Source organism: Moschus berezovskii, chromosome 8, assembly GCF_049115385.1.
Source record: "Moschus berezovskii isolate FMDL1 chromosome 8, NW_MosBer_1.0, whole genome shotgun sequence".
In the NCBI taxonomy this organism is placed as follows: Eukaryota; Metazoa; Chordata; class Mammalia; order Artiodactyla; family Moschidae; genus Moschus; species Moschus berezovskii.
The window spans coordinates 96,556,481-96,579,672 of record NC_142467.1 but is presented as its reverse complement, the minus strand read 5'-3'; the positions used below and the strand labels follow the sequence as shown (position 1 = coordinate 96,579,672).

The 23,192-nt window shown below is 58.9% G+C and overlaps 1 protein-coding gene across 2 annotated transcripts in view; it reads left to right on the top strand.

The window, feature by feature from the left end:
* Positions 1–23,192, top strand: part of EVI5L (ecotropic viral integration site 5 like) — a 32,321-nt gene extending 9,129 nt beyond the window's left edge. The window contains exons 2-20 of one of the 2 annotated variants that reach the window (XM_055430230.2): positions 5,330–5,513; positions 6,725–6,914; positions 7,244–7,468; positions 7,549–7,623; positions 8,211–8,336; positions 9,474–9,617; positions 9,757–9,846; positions 10,980–11,077; positions 11,165–11,225; positions 14,185–14,238; positions 15,070–15,102; positions 16,126–16,266; positions 19,136–19,264; positions 20,565–20,705; positions 20,786–20,941; positions 21,033–21,179; positions 21,258–21,353; positions 21,436–21,531; positions 21,705–23,192. In XM_055430230.2, coding sequence (XP_055286205.1) covers positions 5,377–5,513; positions 6,725–6,914; positions 7,244–7,468; positions 7,549–7,623; positions 8,211–8,336; positions 9,474–9,617; positions 9,757–9,846; positions 10,980–11,077; positions 11,165–11,225; positions 14,185–14,238; positions 15,070–15,102; positions 16,126–16,266; positions 19,136–19,264; positions 20,565–20,705; positions 20,786–20,941; positions 21,033–21,179; positions 21,258–21,353; positions 21,436–21,531; positions 21,705–21,983 — 2,418 coding nt within the window. In that variant the 5' untranslated portion in view covers positions 5,330–5,376 and the 3' untranslated portion in view covers positions 21,984–23,192. The remainder of the gene's footprint in view (positions 1–5,329; positions 5,514–6,724; positions 6,915–7,243; positions 7,469–7,548; positions 7,624–8,210; positions 8,337–9,473; positions 9,618–9,756; positions 9,847–10,979; positions 11,078–11,164; positions 11,226–14,184; positions 14,239–15,069; positions 15,103–16,125; positions 16,267–19,135; positions 19,265–20,564; positions 20,706–20,785; positions 20,942–21,032; positions 21,180–21,257; positions 21,354–21,435; positions 21,532–21,704) is intronic. The other variant, XM_055430231.2, reaches the window with a different exon arrangement.

Below are 23,192 nucleotides of genomic sequence, written 5' to 3'. Positions count from 1 at the left end.
ATTCAGACATGACTGAGCGCCTGGGCATGCACATGATTAACTAAAGTCCATATTTTATTCAGATTTCCTTAGCTTTTCCCTTTTTCTGTCTTAGGACCACATCCTGGATCCCACAGGACATTTTGTCATCACATCTGAAGCTTCTCTTATCTGGAACAAATTTCTTAGGCTTTCCTTGTCTTTGATAACTTTGACACTTGAGGAGGACTAGTCAGGAATGCTCTAAAGCATCTCTTAATCTGGATTGGTCACGTGATTTTCTTATAGTCTTGGGGAGGAAGACACAGAGATAAAGGGCCCTTCTCATGTCAGCATATTAAGTGCACATGCTCTCCACATGACTTATCACTAATCCTGTTGACCTTGATCACCTGGCTGAGTGGCACAGGAACTTTTATCTTCATTCATCCAGCAAAGACATTGATTGAGTACCTGCTAACGGCCAGATGCTGCGTTAGAGGCTTGGATTAAAACATTAAGAACACAAGCCTTTGTCCCCAGTATGTTCATGACCCAGTAGGGCAAGGAGATGTATATACAAAGAATTGCTGTAGAATATGTTTTGGGGGACTTCCCTGGTAGTCCAGTGGTTAAGAATCTGCCTTCCAGTGCAGGGGATGTAGGTTTGATCCCTGGTTGGGGAACTGAGATCCCACATACCACAGCGCAGGGTAAGCCTGTGCGCTGTAACTACTGAGCCTGCGAGCCTCCACTAGAGAAACTCATGTGCCACAACAAAGACCCAGTGCTGCCAAAAACAAAAACAAAAAAGTGTGTCTTGGGCTGGGGTGTAGGGTTAGATTTTTTTGGAGAGAGGGGAGAAAAGTGAGCCCGCATACTGGAGGCGGTAGGGTGGGGGGATTTACCAGGAAGGAGTTCACCAGAAAAAAGTTTGTTCCTTTTTTATAGCTGAATACTATTCCATCATATGGATAGACCACATTTCACTTATCCATTCACCCACCAATGGACATTTGGGTTGTTTCCACTTTCTGGCTCTTGTGAATTGAGCTGCTGTGAACGATTGTATACAGGTTTTCATGTGGATGTATGTTTTCTATTCTCTTGGGTAGAATTCCTAGAAGTGGAATTACTGGGTCATATTGGTAACACTTTTTTTTTTTTCTTAAGAGAGAGCCTATTTATTTATTTGACTGCACTGGGTGGGCCTTAGTTGCAGCACACAGGATCTTTTGAGTTGCATCATAAAGGATCTTTAGTTGCAGCACGTGGGATCTAGTTCCCCAAATAGGGACCAAACCCCAGTCCCCTGCACTGGGAGCATGAAGGCTTAGCCACTGGACCACCTGGAAAGTCCCATATTGGTAACTGTTTACCTTTCTGAAGAACTGCCAGACTGTTTTCCACTCTTGTTGTTCAGTCACTAAATCGTGTCCTAATCTTTGTGACCCCAAGGACTGCAGCACACTAGGCTCCCCTGTCTTTCACTGTCTCCCAGAGTTTGCTCAAACTCATGTCCATTGAGTCGGTGATACAATCCAACCATCTCATCCTCTGTCACCCTCTCCTCCTCCTGCCTTCAATCTTTCCCAGAATCAGGATCTTTTTCAGTGAGTTGACTCTTTGCATCAGGTGGCCAAAGTATTGGAGCTTCAGCTTCAGCATCAGTCCTTCCAATAAATATTCAGGGTTGATTTCCTTTAGGATTGACTAGTTTGTTCTCCTTACAGTCCAAGGGACTCTCAAGAGTCTTCTCCAGCACCACAATTTGAAAGCATCAATTCTTCAGTGCTCAGCCTTCATTATGGTCCAACTCTCACATCCATACATGACCACTGGAAAAACCATAGCTTTGACTATGCATACCTTTGTGGGCAATAGTCTGGGTTTGTCATAGCTTTCCTTCCAAGGAGAAAGAGTCTTGTAATTTTCACTGTACCTCATCTTTTATTCCATGGGTTTCTCTCAATCAGTAATAGTAAGTTCGGATGATCATTTCTGAGTCTCTTCTCCTCCCTGTTCCACATGCTCTGGTTGGACAGGGGCTATGTCTCTCTTTGCCCAGCAGTCTTCAATCCTCACCTCAGTGAGGTGAGGGAAAAGAGAAGGGAAAAGCTGGGGACGCAGGTATCACAATCACAGACAAGCCTTTCTGTTCATTTAAGTCCTGAAAGCAACACCACCAGGGGCCTGAAGGGATAAGGGCCAAGGCAAGGCCTGTGGAAGAAGGGGCCTTTCGCTGGGCTGAGGCAGAGGAGGAGCCCCAGGAGCCCAGTGTCTCAAAACTATATAGGAGTGGACTTTGAGAAGGAGGAAGGAGGGGATTTCCCTGGTGGCCCAGCGGTTAACACTCCAAGCTCCTAGTGCAATGGGCGCGGGTTCCATCCCTGGTCAGGGAACTAAGATCCCACAAGTCACATGGCATAGGAAAAAAATAATATTAACAGGAAAAAAAATGTATCAGGAGGAAGAAGCATGGTTGTCAGTGTCCAAACACTCCTGCAAAGGAGGAGAAAAGAGAGGTAGAGGGACCCTGGCATCTGGATCTTTCTGTACCAGCCCCACCCCGCCCCCGGCCCCAGCTCACCAGCAGTCTCCTCCCACTCCTGTTGCTTGGCTCAGCCTCCTAAGCAGTGCGGCCAGCGTTTGGGGGCATGGAGGGTAGTGGTGCCAGCAGAGGCTGTGTTTGGTGGCCCACCGCCCACTCTTTAGGCCGGGACCCTGCTTTGGGTGGCCTTGGTGGAGCAGAAACAAAGGGCATTGAAGTTGAAGCTGTTGAGAGGCTGGGACCCCAGACCTGGAGGGTCTGTGTGTGGGTCTCAGAGGCTAGTGGCTCCTCAGCACTTGAGGGGACCTGCCCTGTCTCTGTGTCTCTGTGCCCAGCAGAGGGTGGGATGGCTGCGTGCCCTGAGGAGGTGGGGGCTCATTCACCGGGTTCCACTCCACATCCCCATCCCTAGGACAGTGCAGCCCTCAAACAACACCCAGTAAGTGCCAGGGGAGGAGGGGCTGAGCCAATAAGAGTCCAGGCGCTCGGAAGAGAGGTGGGTGGGAGACAGGCCTGCTCACAGAATTCGGGGGCAGAGAGCCACGTCCATGCCAGTCTGCTGGATTCAGGCATGCAGAGCCTTGGTCAGTGCAGGAAGCATACATGTGAGCGTGTGTGTGCGCACGTGGGCAAAGGGGTGTGTGGATGTGTATCTGAGTGTGTAGGTGTGCGATTGTGTGTGTGTGTATCATCATGTGTTCATGAGCATGCAAGACTGTGTATCAGTGTATCCGTGTATTGATATGTGAGATGGTTTGTGAGTGGAAATGCGTCTGAGTGTGTGGGGTGTGAGGTGTGTTTAAATGTGAGTGTGTGAGTGTGAAGTAATGTGTGTGCATCAGCTTCCAGGCTGCACAGTGTTTAGAGAGTTGGGGGTGAGTCAAGAGAAAGTGCCTGAGGGACTGGAAGATCCTGCCTCTCAGACTGCACATTTCAGCCCTGGGTATGGGATCAGGTTTATTTCTTGTGTGAAATACACATTAATATGTGATAAGTATCTGAGCAAACTCTGTGAGCAGATGGCCCAAATTTCTTTTCATCAGAAACCCAGAGCTGAACCACTGGGCTCTTTGCAGGCCAGGGTGTGGAGTAGTGGGGCGGGGGTGCAGCGCACTTCTGAGATTACAGTTCCCCTGGGTGCAGCAGGGAAACAGTGGGCCCCAGCCCCAGCCACATGTGGCCTTTGTCCCCGAGCCCCACGTGACTCCAAATCCAGCTGTGCTTTCGGGGCTCTGATCCTTCTCTCCACCTCTCCTCTCCCACCCCAGTCCTGATGTCAGGAAACCCACACAGCCTTTCCTGCCCCTGCTTGCCCACAGAGAGCCTTCCAAGTCATCACTTCTTGTCCACAGCCCATCTCTGTCCCACAGCCACAGATGTTGACTCTGCGGAAAGTGCCAAGCGGCCCCCACGGTCCCACTCTCAGGAATGATCAGCTCCTGGCTTGGAGGTGTACATGGCTTGGTCTTCAAGGCAGGTGGTCCCGGGCCGGGCAATGAGAGGAAAAGTTCCTCCGGTTCTGAGGAGAGCCATCACCTCAAGTTTGTACCGCTCACTAAAGCTAGAGCCCTCAGTGCCCACCAAACCTGGGGGACCCTCGGGGGCCAGAGGGATAACCAGTTCCCTGGGGAGCCACAGAGTCCTGGGGTGAGAGAGTTCTGGGCACCCCCACGAGGTGAAAGAAAAATGGTGTCCCCCTCCCACCCCATGACAGCCCTGGGAAAGGAGACCAGAATCAAGTGCATGGCCAGGGTCAAGTCCCACCGACCTGTGGGCTTGCAGGTGTTGGCAGGGGCTGAACTTGGGCTGTGGGAAGGTGCCCAGTGACCTGAGGGTGCCAGGCAGGCATGTGTTTGTCCTGTCACTGTCCTGCTGCCACCTAGGGTACCAGATGCCCCTTCTCCAGAAACTGGCCAAGGGCCCCTCTGTGGCTGAGCTGTCCGAACCTCCACAGGGGTACAAGGGAGCCTCACTTCAGACACTGGTCCATTTGAGTCCAGAGCCTCTGTTTTTGGCATAGTGCTGAGCCACCTCTCCTGGGGCTGGCCAAGGGGAGATGCCAGTGTCCCTGAAGCTCCCAGGAGAGTGGGATCAGACCCTCTGCAGGAGGAACGGCAGAGATGGGCCAGCACCAACCCGGCACATGGCAGGCCAAGATCAGGACACCGACCAGAGCCTGTGCCTCTTGCTCTGCGGCCACCAGAGCACAGATTCCCAGCACTTGGATGTGCCCCTGGCTTCCCAGCCCAAGAGGAGTTGGCTCTTCCGGCCATTGGCAGCACCAGACAATTAACAATAGAGAATAATTGCTTCTGGCTGTGCCAGCAGCCCACTCTGGTTGATGAGACAGGGCAGGTCGGATGCTGAGGCAGGGCTCTCAGGTCAGACCACAGCTGGGGACAGGGACCAAGGCTGACTAGAACAGCCACCAGAGCAGGGACGTCTGCAGGTCCTGGCAGGGGCCCTGAGTAGCAATCAGCCTTGGCCCCTGGCCCTGCTGAAGACTCAGGGGTGTCCGCTGAGAGTTGGTGTCCATGCCCAGGGAGAGCAGAATAGCACAGGCCCTGGCTGTGGCCCTCCTGACTCCTCGCTGGTGTCTGGACCATAAAAGTGGGGATCCTAGGCCAGCACCCAGAGCAGAAGGAGCCAGCAACTGGACTGGGGTGCCTGGGGACAAGGGGTGACCAAGTGGACAGACCCGAGGTGGGAAGCCTGGGGTGAGCAGGTATCTCAGGTGAGCAGCAGGCTCACCGGTCCAGAGCCAGCAGGACAGGGCGGGCACCCTTCCCAGTGCTGACCACGTGTGTCTCTGGTCCCCAGACAGTGCTGTGACCTGACCTTGCTCACAGCTGAGGAGCCTGACCGCCATGGCGAGCCCCACTCTGAGCCCCGACTCCTCATCCCAGGAGGCCCTGTCAGCCCCCACCTGCTCCCCCACCTCCGACTCCGAGAACCTCAGCCCTGATGAGCTAGAGCTGCTGGCCAAGCTTGAAGAGCAGAACCGGTGAGTTGGGCCCCGGGAGACGAGGTGGGGCCCCAGGGTACAGCCTGGGCCCCAAACAGAAGCTCCTGGGTGCCCCCTGCACTCATAGCCCTAGGCCAAGTAACACTCCCGCAGAGGCTAGGCAAGAGCATTTCCCATCACCTCCCAACAGATGTTCTCCCATTCAGATAAGGAGATCATGGGATCGGGGCCCAGTGAGCCCCGCCTGCACTTTCAAGCCTTTGTTGAAGAGTAAAGCTTCTGACTCTGGAACTGGCCCTTCCCAACCTTCTCCTCTGACTCAGCCCCTGTTTTAAAGTGTGGGTTTTATTATTATTCCAGGAAGTTGAGGCCAGCAGAGCAGGAGATAACCCCGGGAAGTCTGGGGACTTCCCTGATCAGTATTTAGAATCCTGAGCTTCCACTGCAGGGGGCATGGGTTCAATCCCTGGTTGGGGAACTAAGATCCTGCATGCCATGTGGTAAGGCCAAAAAAAAAAAAAGGCTGTTACTCACAGATTCCAAGAGGAGGGGCACAGCACACCACGCACCCTGCAGGGCCACCCAGGGATGCACCAGAATCAGTCAGGAGGCAAAGGGAGTGAGAAAAATGTAAGTTAGAGCCTTTATTGTGGTTTCCGCCAGGAGTGGTGAGGCAGTGTAGTCAGGGTTAGGACTGGCTAGTCTGAGTAACTTCGGCAAGCTGGGGCACAGGGTCTGGGCCTATTAGTCTAGTATCCGGCCCTGGGTAGTTAGGGCAGAGGACAGTGGCCCTGAGTGCTAGAGGTGGTTGGTTTGTGGACTCTGGATTGGTTGCTTTGCATATGATAGGTGCACTGACAAGCGAGTCTATAACCATTTCTGCTCAGCCTGGGAAGGGCTGTCCCCCCAGGGTCAGGGAGGCCCCAGACGTCAGAACATCAGAAACAGCTACTTAATGCAGCCTCTTGTGGGCCTCACCCTCTCTGTACCTCATCTGCAAACACATCTTAACAAAGCCTGCCCCTCGGGACTAAATGAGCTGATCCCCAAGCTTCTCACCCCAGGGCACAAAGTGGGACACATGCATGGCAGCCTCTCCAGGGACCCAGGATCAAAACCAGGGCTCAGAGAGGTTAGGGCACCAGCCAAGATCACACAGCAGGTGCCATGCAGGAAGAACAACTAAGACCCCAGGGAGGAGGGGCTGGAAGTACCTGCCGCCACCCCCCACCCACTGCTTGCCTGCCTAGGCTACTGGAGGCCGACTCCAAGTCCATGCGCTCCATGAATGGCTCCCGGCGGAACAGTGGCTCCTCGCTGGTGTCCAGCTCCTCAGCCTCCTCCAACCTGAGCCACCTGGAGGAGGACACGTGGATTCTGTGGGGCCGGATCGCCAACGAGTGGGAGGAGTGGCGACGCCGGAAGGAGAAGCTGCTGAAGGTTAGGGACTGTGGGGCCGGGGCAGGCTGGTCGGTGGCCAGGGGTGGGCGAGGTCCAGGGCTGGAGGTGTGCCAGGCGGAGGGAGGGGAGGAGGGAGAGTGGGCGGGGCTGGCGTCCCAGACTCCCCTGCCTGCTTCCTACCTGTGCGCTCCGTGACATGCTGGAGCACTGTGGCACTCTGTGCCATGAGGCGGCTTAGCCAGGCTCTCTGGGCCTCCGAGGAGGCGTGAACAGGCCCCGTCTCCGAGGCCCGGCTGGGCGGCCGTGGGAAGGCAACTCTGGGACTGGGCCCAGCCCAGTCTTCCGCTCCCCCTTTGACCGGTCTCCAGGAGCTGATCCGCAAGGGCATCCCGCACCACTTCCGGGCCATCGTCTGGCAGCTCCTGTGCAGTGCCACAGACATGCCTGTCAAGAATCAGTACTCAGAGCTGCTCAAGATGTCATCCCCCTGCGAGAAGCTCATCCGCAGGGACATCGCCCGCACCTACCCCGAGCACGAGTTCTTCAAGGGCCAGGACAGCCTAGGCCAGGAGGTCCTCTTCAATGTCATGAAGGTGAGCCCCGGCCCTGGAGAGGTGCGCCGTGGTCGCCGGCCGGTGGGAGCCCGCCCTGACTCCTGTGTGTTCCCATTCAGGCCTACTCACTGGTGGACCGGGAGGTGGGCTACTGCCAGGGCAGCGCCTTCATCGTGGGCCTGCTGCTCATGCAGGTAGGTGGCCTGGGGCAGCCCAGCCTGCTCTGTCAGTCTCCTGGAGGTGGACAGAAGCAAGTGTTCCCTCCAGCAGTGTAGGCCTGGGGTCAGAGCCTCCTCCACCTGCCTGTGACCTCGGACAGTCTCCCGATCAAGCACAGAAGGCTGGCCGCTGGTCCTGGCCACTGTCCCATCCTGCTCGGTCACCTCCCAGGGTCAGATGGGGAACCCAGACGGGAGACTTGGTTCAGCCAGTGTGGTGTTTATGGGGCTGGGGGTTTCCTCTGGAGGCTCCAGCAGGCTCAGGAGGGGAGAATGGTGAGGACTGGACGAGAGGCTGCCTCCACCATGGGCTCTAGGGTTCAAGTCCCAGCTCCACCGTTTCTTGCCAGGCGGCCTTGGGCTCGCAACTTCAGCCTCTAGACGCTTCCCATCAGTGAAACAGGGGGACGATATTGACCAGAGGTTTGCCTTGGAGGTCCAGGCAGCCCGGCACCATCTGTGTTCAGTCAAAGTAAACAGAGCAGAAACAAGCAAAGTCAGGAGAAGAGCAGCGGGCACCCCCTCCCATGCCACCCCCACTCACAGACACACCCCGCCCCCAGATGCCTGAGGAGGAGGCCTTCTGTGTGTTCGTGCGGCTGATGCAGGAGTACCGCCTACGGGAGCTCTTCAAGCCCAGCATGGCTGAGCTGGGGCTCTGCATCTATCAGTTTGAATACATGCTACAGGTGAGCAGGTCCAGGTGGCCATGCCTACGCACTCCACCCCCGACACCCTGCAGCCCGCACTCACGGGTGCTGACCGTGGCCCTCCCAGGGGGTCTCTTCAACTGAAAATTCCAGGCCTGAGAACCCACCCAGACGTTCCAGGGCAGAAAGGGGTCCTACTTCCCAAGGGGCCGTGGAGCACTGCCTGAAGGATGCTTCAGGGGCCAGACAGGGGCCAGTCCTTAACAGTGGGGGCTTCTCAGAACTCAGGGTTCCCAGAGTCATTCAGCCCAGGATGGAGGGGTTGGCCTGCCTCAGACACATCCCCACACCGTCCCTTTCTATCTGCTCCCCAGTGTGGTGGAAGGGGGAAAGTGTTGTCTGCCTGCCTTTGCTGATTACTAGAGCCGTAGCCACCTCTGTTTATAAATAGCAGCCCCCGCAGGGCCTGCTCCTGGCTGGCAGACAGCACCGGTGTACACACACACACACACACACACTCCAGCCTGCTCCAGAAGCCGGTTACAGGTGGGGCTGTATGACTCTGCACCAGTGGGCAGGATGCGTCTGGTTGTAAAAGCCCCCTCCTCAGGCCTGGAGGACCAGGAGGTGCTATTGGTCAAGGGGACTGGAAATGCCAGCCAGCAGGTGGCCCAAGGCCACAGAGAAGGAGCCGAGAGCTCCCGTGGCAAAGTAGCTGGCCACCACCAGAGAGTCCCTGAGTCCGGAGGAGGCCCAGAGCAGGCCAGGGGACAGCCAAGGGTCCGTTCTCCCAGTGAAGGACCACTAGGAGCTCCTAACATCTTCTCCAGCCTCAGTTTCCCCAGTTTCTGTCACTTTCCAGCCGTCTAAAGTTCAGGCCAGTCAGACATCCCTTAAGCATTTCTGGGCACAAAACGCAAAGCATTGTTGGGGGTGGTGGTGAGGATCCCCAGACAGCTGGGCCTCCTGCTATCCCTGCCTGGGTCCCCCCTCATGCTGCTCAGAGCTCTGGGGTGCTTCTGCCCCACCCAGGGACAGCATGACAGGGGGGCTGCAAGGGCAAGTCAGGGAAGGCTCCCTGAAGATGCAGGCACTTCCGGGTAGAGGGAACCTAAGGGTGTGGACTGCTGTGCCCAGCGCCCTCCTCATGGTGCCTGGCCTCCTCCCCGACCCCAGGAGCAGCTCCCGGACCTGAACACCCACTTCCGCTCCCAGAGCTTCCACACGTCCATGTATGCCTCGTCCTGGTTCCTCACGCTCTTCCTCACCACCTTCCCACTGCCCGTCGCCACCCGTGTCTTTGACATCTTCATGTATGAGGTGAGGACCCCTTCCTCTCCTGGGCGCTCTGGATGGAGTGACTCAGGTCCCCACTGGAAATGATCCCAGGGCTCAGGGAGGGCTCAGAGGCCCCCAGGAGAGCAAAACCAGAGATGCACTGCCCCCGCTGCCTTTGCAGGGCCTGGAGATCATCTTCCGGGTGGGCCTCGCCCTGCTGCAGGTGAACCAGACGGAGCTGATACAGCTGGACATGGAGGGGATGTCCCAGGTGGGCAGGGGTCCAGGGTGGTGGGTTTGCCCCCAGCAGGGGCACCTGGGCAAGTGAACCCTTCCTGAAAGATGGGGAGACCCTGGACTTCCTGAGTGCCCTGATCCTTTCCTATCATCTCTGCCCCCCAAGATCTCCCTGAAGGGCAGGGGGGGCCCTGAGGAGCCCCCAGCTCTGCCAGACTTGGGCCAGGGCCAGCAGCCTGGCAGCAGGGGGGAGAGGAATGCCAAGCCCGGAAGTTCACCCCCCTTTACCTGCCCCCAGCTCCAGGTCCCCTAGAGCCTAATGTGATAAAAAGTAATACTAGCGACACCTGGAGCCCTTAGGTGTGGTTTCAGCCCCAGCAACCAGGCCAGGTGAGGGCCCAGGAGGGAGTGAGGGTCTAGGGCTGACCCTCCCCTTGCCTGCCCCGGCCAGCTGCCCTGTCTGTGGAGAAGAGGCTGGCCTGCTTCTCACCGCCATGTCCCCATCATGTAGGCCCCTGCCCCCTCCCAGCGTTCTCCAGCTGGTAGTTTGGGGAAGAATGCACAAAGGCCACAGTTGTGTTCACGAACACAGGCACCCATTGTCCGCAGCTGCCAGTGGGGGCCAGCTGGGCTGCAGAGCCGAGCCAGCCCAGTCCCGAGCCGCAGAAAGCTATGTCCACCAGCAGCATGCGCTTAAACTCTGCGTGGAGGGCAAGGGGCCCTGGGCGAGCAGGCAGGTCCCCAAGGGCTCCTTCTTTCGGCTTCCTCCCTGCCACCCTGATCCTTCAACCTCTTCCATCTCTTTTCACTGCCCTGGGTCAGCGGCATGGCTCCCCCTGCACCTCCCATGAAGGCCTCTCTTCTCAGACCCCACCCTGGCCTTCCCCCTCAGAAGCTCCTGAAGCCTGCTTCTCCTGCAGACAGAAGTCCTGGCCACAGGCAGCTCCTTCTCACGATTCCTGCTTCTCATACTCGCTCGCTCGATCCACATACACTGATGAAGCACCCACAGGGGGCCAGGCCATGCAAGGCCCCAGGCCAACGGGCTCTGGCTGACACTTCTGGCATGCCCAGGCCCCTCCTCCAGGAAAGCAGGGCCTCCCACGGGCTTGGGTGGTCCCAGGTGGTCAGGGCCAACATGTCAGTGACCCACCCATGTCCCCACAGTACTTCCAGAGGGTGATCCCCCATCAGTTCGACAGCTGTCCAGATAAGCTGATCCTCAAGGCTTACCAGGTCAAGTACAACCCCAAGAAGATGAAGAGGTCAGTAGCGGGCATCCAGGGTGCAGGCAGTAAGGGGGTCCCTGGGGGTGGGACAGTGAGCACATCGGCCCTCCCCTCTTTCTGCAGGCTGGAGAAGGAGTATGCGGCCATGAAGAGCAAGGAGATGGAGGAGCAGATTGAGATCAAGGTGAGTTCAGGTGGAGATGGGCTGGGCTGGGGCAGGATGCCCCAGGAGCCCCCTTGATGATGGTGGCCCCACCCAGCATGGGCCACACACCAGGGTGTCCCATGGCCTCAAGGGGTGATCCCTTGGCCCAGCTGCCCTTTCACTCACCACCAGGCCACATGAGAGCAAGAGCCACCCCCACCCCCTGAACTGGGGACACAATTTAACAGGTGGACAGTTCCCTGTGCACGGAGACTCAACTCCAAGCCCTCTCCCTTCCCTGAGGTCAGGCAGAAAGTTCCAACCCTCTCATCACAGGATCTGGTCACCTGGCTACCAGCCCCATGCTTAGGTGACCTGTGGGATTTCCAAAAGTCACCTCATTAACATAACAAGTGACACCTTGATTCCTTTCTAAGAAAATTCCCAGGGTTTTAGGAGTGCTGTGCCAGGACCAGAGATGAAGACCAAATATATATTCCTGGTAGATCACAGTATCAGAGGGGCTTTCCTGGGCATGCAGAACCTCTACACACAGACTTCCTTCCATCTCCTTCCCTCTGCTTTCAACCCTCCAGATGTGATCTTGGTTATCTCTCCATAGGCATCTAGCAGGCACCTATTATGTGCCAATCACGGCAGAGACTGAGGGCCCCCAGTCCAGTGGGGGTGGGGGACAGACACAGACGCAAACCCCAACACAGGCTGGCTCTGTCTTCTTCAGGGACAGAGTCCCACAGTGCCTGGGCCTGGAGTCCCACAGGCCAGAGTTCAAATCTCAGCTCTACTACAAACCAGCTGGGTGACCTGCCAGGAATGTGAATGCACCTCTCTGAGCCTCAGTGTCCCCTTCTGCAAAATGGGGATGACACTTGCTCTCCTGTTCAAATTATTATTATGAACCACCACCATCATCCCAACTTCCTCTCGAAAGACAGAAACAGAACGTAGATTATAATCCAGGTCACCTGCTGCCCATATTTGAGTGGGGAAAGAGGACCTTATTGTCCTGGCCCTGTTGGTAGGTTTTCTGAGAAACAGTTTTGTGTCCTGAAGTTTTAAGCATCTCCCTTTCTCAGGAATGGCAGCATTACTGATGCGCCAGTCCAAACATGTACATGTGTCTTGCTCATGCAGACAAGGGCCTGCTCTCACCTGGTGGCCAGGAGGGCTCAGCAGTAGGGAGTGATGCAGCAGACCCTCAGAACACATGCCCAGCCTGGAAATTTCCCGCAAGACAAGCCTGAGCACCCCCAAGGGCAGGGCAGGACAGATGCCTTCTCCCTTGTCCCTGCCCTGTGCCCTTTCACCTTTTGCCTGTTTTAAAGCAAACCTGGGATTTGTTTTCATCAAGTACAGTGAGGTGACAAACACAACTGCCTTTAGAAGGACAGTTTGTTACTCACAGTTCCCAGAGGGGCACACCTCTGCTGTGTGTGCAGGGTCACATGGGGAAGCATCAGGGCAGGGCAGGAGAAAAGCCTCAGCCAGAGCCCTTGCTGGGATTTTCATGGGAAGGGGTGGGTGAGGGTTCAAGAGGGTGCATAGGCAGGTTCAAGAGAGTCAAGATTGGCTGATTTAAATAATTTCCAGGGCTCTGGGCTACAGGAGTGGTCACCACCTGTCCTGGGACAATTGAGGGCATGGGAAATAATGGTTTGGTGTGTGAGAGGTAAGGGAGGTAGGCAGGGGTGTGACCGGTTAGTGTGTAGAAGGCAGACCAGCAGGCATGCTGTCTGCTCTCCCTAGGAATTAACTAGTCCTAGGAGCAGCAGTATCTCTGGGATTAGCAAGGTGGCAGGATATCAAAGTATCAAAAGTACAGAACAAAATTTTTTCAGTACTGTGGTTAGTACGTAGGCCCCCACAGGCCTTGTTCACACCCTATCTGGTTTTCCCCTGGGAGGAAGAGGAGCAAGGCGAGGTGTTGGTCAGCACACCCAGCTCCTCCAAGGATGGCTGAGCTTGGCTGTCCATGCATTGAGGCCAGAAAGTAGACAGAACCAGCCAGGGGTCAAGGATCAGGACTCTGGTTCTGGATCCCCATGACGGACAGAGACCCGGGCCTGCAACAGCTCTGACTCCAGCAAGCCAGGAGCCTCCGGCAAGACCCTACTTGCCTTCAACTCAGTTTCTCTTGAGATGAGTCAGCGCCCATCAATCAAGTCTGTGATCCTCTCTGACCATAGCTGCTTCCTGGGTGTGTTCTGCATGTTTCCATCACCTTCTTCCCGGAAGAATGTCCTATGTGATACACAGGGAAGCAGGACTCTCGCTGACCCGTTGATGGAAACGATTTCTGTACCCACTGCTTTAAGCGCCCAGAGTAGAAACTAGGGGTGAGGCGGATGTCAACCTGCCCTGCTTCCCAGAAGGCTGTGGGGAAACCTAAAACCACGAGTACCCCACCAAAACCACCAGCACAGCATGAAAGGCAGAAGGAAGGAAGACTGCCTCAAAAATTAGTGGGGGTTGGGGGGGGACGGTGAAAACTGTCGGGCGCAGCTGGTTCTCAAAGGGACGCAGAAATGTAGTCATCAACAACACGCACGTTCCGCAAGACCCCTTTCCTTTCTTGGACCTAGACTCCAAGTCTGTCCTCTAAGCCTTGGGGCTCAAATCCAAGCCATGAGGGGCGGGGACTGTCTGCCAGCAGCTTTCTCCAAAACACAGAAGGCTCTGCCCTTGACAGGCCCAAGTTGACTCCACAGGAGGACACGGGTGCTGACTGCCCCCTCCATACCCCCTCACACAGTGCATATCCACCCAAGCCATCACATTGGTTTTCCTGAACCAAGATTTTTTTTTTAATACCTAGTGGGCCATTCCAAATGGGAATTGGCCTTGACTGTTTTCTGGAATCACCAGCTTGGACCATTAGATGCTGGTGCCCTCCTGCCTGAAGATGGCCTGGCCCCAAGGCGCACAGGAGCAGGACACAGGGCTCTGACGCACTCTCCCCTCTTCCCCCCAACTACAGAGGCTTCGGACGGAGAACCGGCTCCTGAAGCAGAGGATCGAGACCCTGGAGAAGGTGAGAGGTGCAGCTGCCAGCCTGTGGCACCAAACCCTCCCAGTCCTGAGCAGGACCTAGCAGCCAGAGGGCCGGCCAGCCAGTCTCCCACCCCAGGCGCGACCCCACCCTAAACCCCGTGGCATAAATCCCACGGCCCCCACCATGTGTTTCCCTGAGACTTGGGCTGCTGTGTAAACTGGGGACCAAGGGGAAGCTTTGCCTGAAGGGGGACTGAGTTATAACTCCATTAACTGCAACACAGAAATCCATTTGGGTCTGGTGCCCTCCCGGGCTGCCTGGGTTTGGGCTGCTCTGACTAAAGAAAGGAAGAGAAGAGGGTGGCCATGCACCATGGAGGGGGTGCCATAGCCTTGACGCTTGCCCCCAACCTGTTTTTAAATATGGGAGTAGAGAAGGGGACTCTCAACTTCCAGCTCCCCGCTCAGTCTCGCTTGACCCACTACTGACCACAGGTGGAATTTGTTCTTGCCCCGAAGCCTTGAGTCTTGTTCTGCCTCCAAATTAAAACTGCACTCACGGGGCCCAGGGCTCCCCCCCACAACCCTCCTCACACGAGGCCCCAGCCCTGCAGTTCCCATGGGTGACCCTGCCCCCCACCACCACCACTCACACACAGACTCCTCCAGGACGGAGCTCGCTCTGGCTTTGGTCTTCCTCCCGGCCCTCTCCTGCTGGTTCTCTGGTTCTCCGGTCTCACTCCTCTCTCCTGCTTCTAGAGATAGCCCACTGCGTTAGTGACATGTGGTTCTTGTCTGTCTCCCCTCTCCTGTCCCCGCGCCTTCCGCTCTGCCTCCTCCCCCTGTTGCTCGGAACCCCTCCGCCGGGTAGGAGAGCGCTGCTCTGGCTGATAGGTTAATACAGGTACTGTAGCTTTTCCTCTCCCTCTCCCACTTCTTCCCGGTGCCCACACATGACCACCAGACGCCTCTGCCCTGGCCGCTGCCATCCCTCGGGGGAGGAGGCGGGAGGGGCAGACTTGGCGCTGTGCATGGGGGCGGCTGGGGACCGCTTCTCCAGGAGACAGAGACTTCCCTCTGGGGGAGGGGGCATGTGTGTGAAGGCCTGGTGCCTGTGGGCGCCTGTGAGTGTGCACGCAATGCACAGGTTTCCTCCCTCCAGGGGACACTGGTAGGGATAAGGGTGGGGACCCTGAGGCTACATCAACAACAGGCCCTGGGTGGGGTGTGCACGGCTGAGCCATCCCAACACACACACACACACAGACACACACACACTCCCCTACCCCTTATGGCCCCTCACGCTCTTCTCTGCTCCAGCCTGCAAGGCCTGTCCTCTTCTCTTACTCGCCTGCTTCTGCTGCTGCCTCATCTTGAATGGCTTTCTCTGGAAGCTTCTGCCTCACCACCTGGTGGCTCTGAGCCTGGAATGGGGGGGCCTACATTGGGGGTTGAGGGGATGAGGCTAAGGAGTCTTAGTCTTGGGCAGGTGGAAGTCTGGGGACCCAGGACTGAAGAAGGTTGGGGGAGAGGTGTACCCCCCATCCTGGCCCCCAGGAGCCCATCCTGAGCTTCCGGGCCCTTGGATGTCCCCAGATCCCCGTCATCCCCAGCAGAGCCTGGTCTCTGCTGTGCTGTCCACCCTGTGGACAAGGACTTATTTCTCCTCACCCGGGACAGAGGCTGCAAGCCAGAGCCTAGGTCCCGGGTGGGTCTGTTCCTCCAGGTTCCTCCTGGTTCCTGTTCCTGTCTGCCCCCACTCCACATCCCCAGGCCCCATGGGGCACCCCATCCCAGGCTCTGAGTGTGGGAGGTCCTCCTCCTCCCACCCCGCCTCCACCCTCTCTGGGCCTCCCCCCAGGTGGGCCCCAGGCAGAGCCAGGGATGTGAGCAGAGAGTCACGGCACCCCGTCCTCACTGTCCTCAGGGGCAGGTGACACGCGCACAGGAGGCGGAGGAGAACTACGTCATCAAGCGGGAACTGGCTGTGGTGCGGCAGCAGTGCAGCTCGGCGGCCGAAGACCTGCAGAAGGCGCAGAGCACCATCCGGCAGCTGCAGGAGCAGCAGGTACCAGGCCAGTGGGCAGGGCCCAGGGCCAGGCCACGTCCTGTGCCTGGCTGCCTACAGAGCTCTAGGGCATCTGGCCGCAATCAGCCCTGCCTCAGCCCCTGGCCCTCCTGTTCCTTCCTGGGGGACAGGGGACCCAGAGTCGCCCCCAGCCTCATACCCAGGGGGATCCTGTGGTTTCCGTTTCCCACCCCACAGTGGGGCGTCCGGTCTACCACATTACCACACTGAGGGCAAGACAATCAGCCTCTCCCCCTCCCCCAACACAAGGGCACCTGGGAACCAGCTGTCCCTGCAGGGACCCCGCCCTCCCCTGATAGAGCTGTGAGTCCTTGGGGGAGCCTTGATGTCTCCCCAGGGTCTGAAGGGCTGTTATCAAACCAAACCCAGGTCCACTCATCTGACATGCAGCAAAACGAGCTACCAACACGGGTTGTGGTGAAGGAAACTACAACATCTTTTGCAAACAAGGAGAAAGAGCAGCTCATGCTCAAAAGAACCCAGAAAGTCCCCGACGGCTTTTCGGCAGGGGATTTTTAGTGTTTTCATCTATTTATCTGACTGAATCAGGTCATGGTTGTGGCACTCGGGACCTTCCGTCTTCACTGCAGCACGTGGAATCTCTAGTTGCAGCGTGTGAAATCCTAGTTGTGGACTGTGGGATCTGGTTCCTCAACGAGGGATCAAACCCGAGCCCCTTGCATTGGGAGTGTGGAGTCTTAGCCACTGGACTCCCAGGGAAGCACCTAGGCAGGGTTGTTTTTTTTTAAGACAGTGCCAGGGGAGAGGGTCCTAGGTCAGCTTCTTCTGATTGGCTGGTGGTGAGGAAACAGGGTGATGTTTAGGGAACCTCCGTCATCATCAGCCCTCTGGCTACAACCAGTCTGGGGTCTGGTGCTGGTGGTCAGTGTGTAGTCACCATGCTCCACCTGGCTGGGGCTCTTAGTTTCTGCAGAATAACTCAAAGACCCATGTCAAGTAGTTATCTCTACTCCTTCAGGAGGACCTAGGTGTGCTGGGACTCTATGGTCCTCATCATGTACTGCCTGAGGCTGCTTTCTGGAACTCAGCGGAGGGCTTGGAGACTACAGCGTTTTTCTACAAACAAGAAACAGGGACACAGAAGAGCTTTTGTACCCAGGAGGGCCCATGGGATCCTGCTCGGTTTCAGCCGCCCATTTTCTCTGAAGCTCAAGAGAAGGGTGGCACAGGAAAGGCAATAAAGTTTTGGGGGATAGAGAGGTTAATCATACACTCAGCAGGGGAGCTCAGTTTCAGGGCTTCCTCAGGGGGTGGGTAGGCGGCCGTGCATGGTAGGAGCTGGGATGAGGGGGGATAACCCCCTCCAGTGCCCAACACCTTGCCCTCACAAGAGGGTCTGATCTGTGCCCGTCAGCCTGAGCTGATGGGTTGGGGATGAGGTGGGGGCAGCCCAAGTCTGTTGTGGAGTCATCAACTCGGGTGGGTGGTGGAGAGCCCATGAGCTGAAGCATGGCAGAGTCCACTTCTCCCAGAGAGGGCTTCCAGAACTCTCCTCCAGCCACACCCAGCAGCGGCCTTCCTGATGTGGTAACCCACTGGCAGCTGTGGCCTCCAAACTCAGCAAGTATGCCTGAGCACAGGCCCCAAGGGGCAGGGAAGGGCACTGTCGGCTCCCCACACCCCAGAGCTGAACCAGCCGGGCCTGGCAGTGAGGTGAGGGTCCCTGATGTGGAGAAACCACAGGGTGCTTGAGAAATGGTGAAGAGAAGGAATGGTCATTGGCTGAGGAGAATCCCTTCCCTATGTGTTGATCCTCAGCTCCTGGGGACAGAGGAGCAGAACTTCACTATTGTTTGTCCGCATCCACCTCCGGCCCAAGTTCAAGTGCTGCAGCCCCACCTGGCTCCGAAGCAGCCAGGCCAGTGGGGAAGCTGAGGCTGTGCCAACCCTACCCATGGCACAGTGCCCTCCGTCAGGCCAATTGGAGAGACATTCACCTGCCCCCTCAGGGCTCCCACCCTTAGGCCTGCTGCAGAGCTGGGTGAAGCAGGGAGGTTGCTGCAAGGCAGAGGGAGGCAGGGAGGGAGTGTGGGAGATGCCAGTGGGGCCCCTGGAAGAGATGCAGCAGGGCAGAGCTGCCATGGGGCCCAGAGCCCATCTGGGCCGAGAGAGAGCCACCCACATCCCTGGACTTCAGAGACCCCCAGTGGTCAAGGGTAGCAAGCAGACCTGTGCAGTTAGGCAGGAGGGCCCCATAAAGAAGACCTGGTCAGTGGGGAAGTTGGGGGTGGGGCAGCTGAGGAGCAGGGTGGCTGGGGCAACTTGCCAGAAAACTGCCCTGGCAGGCCACCCAGGCAGCAAGATGCAGGCTGTGCTCCGACCCCAGGGGCTTCCTCCCTCACTGTTGAGGTCTTCTGTATGGCGCCCCCATCACCCCTGGGACCCCCAGGTACCTCTGAGAAGCCCTTGGACACCGACCAAGAAAGTGGTCTCAGCCAACTCTTTCCCCATCTGCCCCTCACAACCCCCATGGTGTGGTCAGGCCACAGACCACACAGCAGGAAGCAGCGCCCAGAGAACTCGCTCGGCATACTCACCCCAATGATCCTGTGAACCAGGCATTGGTGTGTCCCTCAGGGGGCCTCCGAGGCCATGTGTGGTGTCCCCAGGACCCCAAAGCAAAGCATCAGGGCCCCCGTGGTGTTCTGCCCCTCCAGGGGATCTGGGCTTTCTCCTTGCTCTCCTCTCCACCCAAAACCTAAGCCCCGCTCCTGGCCCTGGGGGTGGAGGAGGTGGGACCAGGCCTGGGCCTTCACCTGGCCAGCAGGAAAGCTGCCCACCTCCAGCCGCAGCCTGTCGCCCAGCACAGCCCTCTGCCTGCCCCCAGGATAACCCGCGCCTCACCGAGGACTTTGTGGCCCACCTGGAGACAGAGCTGGAGCAGTCACGACTTCGGGAGACTGAGACCCTGGGGGCCCTTCGGGAGATGCAGGACAAGGTTCTGGACATGGAGAAGGTGTGACTGGGCGGCCGCTGGGGGCACCCTGGAGATGGGGCAGAGAGAGTGCCCCTGGGAGGTGACAACCAGGCCCTTGCCAAGGATAAGGGGGGCAGCCCCAGGGACCTGAGGGCCGGGCCCTGGAGTCAGAGCTCCTCCCCTACCTCCTCCCCCATAGTCTCCACAGCAAGGTATGTACCACTCAAGCCCTGGAGGCACACACGCACGCACACAGACACACACACACAGACACACACATACACACCAGCGCGACTCCATGAGAGGCACGCCTGGCCTCATATGCCAGACACCAGGCCACCAGCAGCACAGTGGCCGTCATGGGCCCCCTGGACAGCCCATCCTGCCTGTGTATGTCCCCCTCAGGCCCTGAGCTCAGGGGGAAGGGATGTCGCAGGCCCATTAAGGCTGCTCCCCTCCACAGCTCCACCACCCAAGGGGCCACCTTCTCCCACCTGCAGCCCTGCAGGGAGTTCCAGGCCTCTTGGTCCCTTCCCAGTTCCTTCCACCCTGGTTATCGTCTCAATTCCCCTGAGCCGCCAGAAGGGAAATGCCCTGGCCACCAGAGGGCAGCACTCACCCACTAGCGGAAGCCACGCTGCCCCCCAGCTTCAAGCTGCAGTTTGGGGGTGTCCTCCTAGGTGGGGTGTCTCTGCCACAGGCTTGCATAGGGCCATAGGCCTCACAGTCCCTAACAGACCCACCACCCAGACTGGGCTTTCCTTTCTCCTCTCTACATCAGAGGGAAATGTGGGCCCAGAAGTTCCACCACCCTCCACCCAACTCCCAGACAAGGGGCAGCGAGAGCCTCCTGCAGCGAGTTGGCTTTTGGTCCAAGAGGCTGGAGCACAAATCTCTCATCACTGAGCCTTTGGGAGGCCAGGATAGCGCCTAGGCCGGCCCTCTGTCCCCAGGGACAGTGCCCAAACCTGCTATCTGCTCAGCTTCTGTTGGGCCAGGTCTGGGCCGGGAGGGCGAGGATCTCAGATTCCCAGGTGAGGAGCACCTGGCCTCGCTGCCCTCCTGGTGTTAATAACAATCACGTGTGGTGTGGGGGTTGCCCTGGACCAGCCCCCTGAGAGAGCAGGTGCTGTTACTACAGCCGGCTTTACAGACCAGGATTTCCAGCCCAGGCTGCGAGGGTGGGGTCTCCTCCCCTGGGACCTCCTCCTAATTTCCCTGGGCATCCGGGCGTCCAGGGGGCACCCTCTCCCAGCCCGGCTGCCACTGGTGAAGCCCAGAGGAGAGGGGGCCGGGGTGTGAGGCCTGCGGGCAGCTCTGAGCGCTCCTCTCCCCGCAGAGGAACAGCTCGCTGCCCGACGAGAACAACGTGGCTCGGCTTCAGGAGGAGCTGAAGGCGCTCAAGGTTCGCGAGGGTGAGGCGGTGGCCTCGGCGCGGGAGCTGAAGCTGCAGCTGCAGGAGCTCTCGGACACCTGGCAGGTGAAGGCCGGCCTCCTTCCAGGCGGTTGAAGCGGCCTCGGGGTCCCGGGCGTAGGCAGACCGCCGACCTCTCCCCACAGGCCCACCTGTCCCGCGGTGGCCGCTGGAAGGAGTCCCCGCGGAAGCTGGTCCTGGGCGAGCTGCAGGACGAGCTGATGAGCGTGCGGCTGCGCGAGGCCCAGGCGCTGGCCGAGGGTCGAGAGCTGCGGCAGCGCGTGGTGGAGCTCGAGACGCAGGTGGGCCGATGCCGGGCCGGGGAGGGGAGGGAACCCGACGCCCGGGGTCAAGCCCTCGGCAAGGCCGTGACCCCTGCCCATCCGCCCCCAGGACCACATCCACCGCAACCTGCTGAACCGTGTGGAGGCTGAGCGCGCGGCGCTGCAGGAGAAGCTGCAGTACCTGGCGGCGCAGAACAAGGGGCTGCAGACGCAGCTCAGCGAGAGCCGCCGCAAGCAGGCGGAGGCCGAGTGCAAGGTGCCCGCACCCCCACTCCCCCCATCCCCTAAGCCCTGCCGCGCCCCTTGACCCCTTTTCCCCCACCCCCGCCCCCAGAGCAAGGAGGAGGTGATGGCCGTGCGCCTGCGGGAGGCGGACAGCATGGCGGCAGTGGCCGAGATGCGGCAGCGCATCGCGGAGCTGGAGATCCAGGTGAGCGGTGAGGCGAGGGGGGGCGCGCCGCGGACTGGCTCGGGGACCGGACCCCCGGCTGACTGGCACGGCCCGCCCTCAGAGAGAGGAGGGCCGCATCCAGGGCCAGCTGAACCACTCGGACTCGTCGCAGTATATCCGCGAGCTCAAGGACCAGATCGAGGAGCTGAAGGCCGAGGTGAGCGCGGGAGGGGCGTGAGAGCCCCAGTGGCCGCGGCCAGTGATGGGCCGGGCGTCGGCGTTTTGGGGAGCGGGAGAGGAGGGGGGGGCGGCGGCCTGACTCCGTCTGTGGGGACATCAATGCACGCCTCCAGCGCGCAGGTCCCACCTCACTCCAGCCCCCCGCCCCAGGTGCGACTGCTGAAGGGCCCGCCGCCCTTTGAGGACCCGCTGGCCTTCGACGGGCTGGGCCTGGCGCGGCACCTGGACGAGGACTCGCTGCCGTCGTCCGACGAGGAGCTGCTGGGCGTGGGCGTGGGCGCCGCGCTGCAGGACGCGCTCTACCCGCTGTCGCCGCGCGACGCGCGCTTCTTCCGCCGGCTGGAGCGGCCGGCCAAGGACAGTGAGGGCAGCTCTGACAGCGACGCCGACGAGCTGGCCGCGCCCTACAGCCAGGGCCTGGACAACTGAGGCCGTGCCCCGCGTGCTCGGAGCCGGGGCGGAGGGCGGGGGCGCCTCCAGCCCGCTCCTGCGTCAGTGCCAGCTCTTCACAGACTCCCCGCCCTTGGCGGTTTCACCCACCCAGAGGGCCAGGCCCAGTGCGCAGCCGGGCGCAGAGGGCAGGGCCGGAGGCTGGGGATCCTCACAGTGCGCTGGCAGGCCCACCCTCCCCAGCAGTGTTTACCCATCTTGGTCCGTTCCCTTCTCGGCCCATTTACCTGGAAGGTCTGCCCCTCTTAATATCCAGGGACAGGAGGACCCAAGGATCCCAGGACTGCACCAACGGAAGCTCCCCCTCCTAGCCGGCCTCCTCCTGGGACAAGAGGGGCCCTTCCGGGAAGGGCCCAGGCTCTGGGGCAGGCCTGAGGAGGATGGTGCCCCTGTAGGCCAGACTTGACCACCCATGAAGGCCCTGGGGACACTTGGCCTCTGGAGACAGATGGCCAGAAAAGGCTTCCCTGCCTGGTGCAGGCATTGTGGCCCCTGCAACAGAAACCAAAGTCCCCCCTACTGAGTGCAGGGCTTCCAGGGTGTGAGTGGCCAGCTGGAACCAGCCAGGGCCTGGCAGTATCTGTCCCTGCTTCCTGGGGGCCAGAGCAGCTGTAAGGAAGTGAAGAGACCGCCCCCTCCCCAGAGCCCCACCTCTTCGTCTATGGCAGTCTCATCACCCCAGCTTGGCCAGTTACGGGTGGGGGGGCTCCCCACGCAGGCTAGCCTCCTCTCCAGGGGGTCCCCAGCCTCCAATTCCCTTCCTCCTCTGTATTCTGAGCCCCACCCTCCAGTCCCGGGGAGGAGGCCTCCTGGCTGAGTGCCCCCCCACCTGCTCACAGTGGTCCCGTGGTTTCTGCTGAGTCAGAGCCAAGAACGGTGCCAAAGTCCAACGATGCCCCCAGACCCGACCCCCCGGGACCTCATGACCCCCGGGGCTGACCTCGGTGCTCCTGGAGCCTAGAACAGTATCACAGTCCCCCTGGCGCTTCCTGGGGTGGGGGTCCATGCTCAGTCCCCCCTTCCCGGTCGCCCACTCAGTGTTACAAAGTCTGGGGACCAGGGTGGGCATCCCAGGGGCTCACCCACATGCCCCCCACACTGCCCACCACCATTTTGCACACTGCCTGTTCACACTCCACATGTTGCCCAGGCGGGAAAGATGGAAAATAAAGTGTATTTACACAGCCA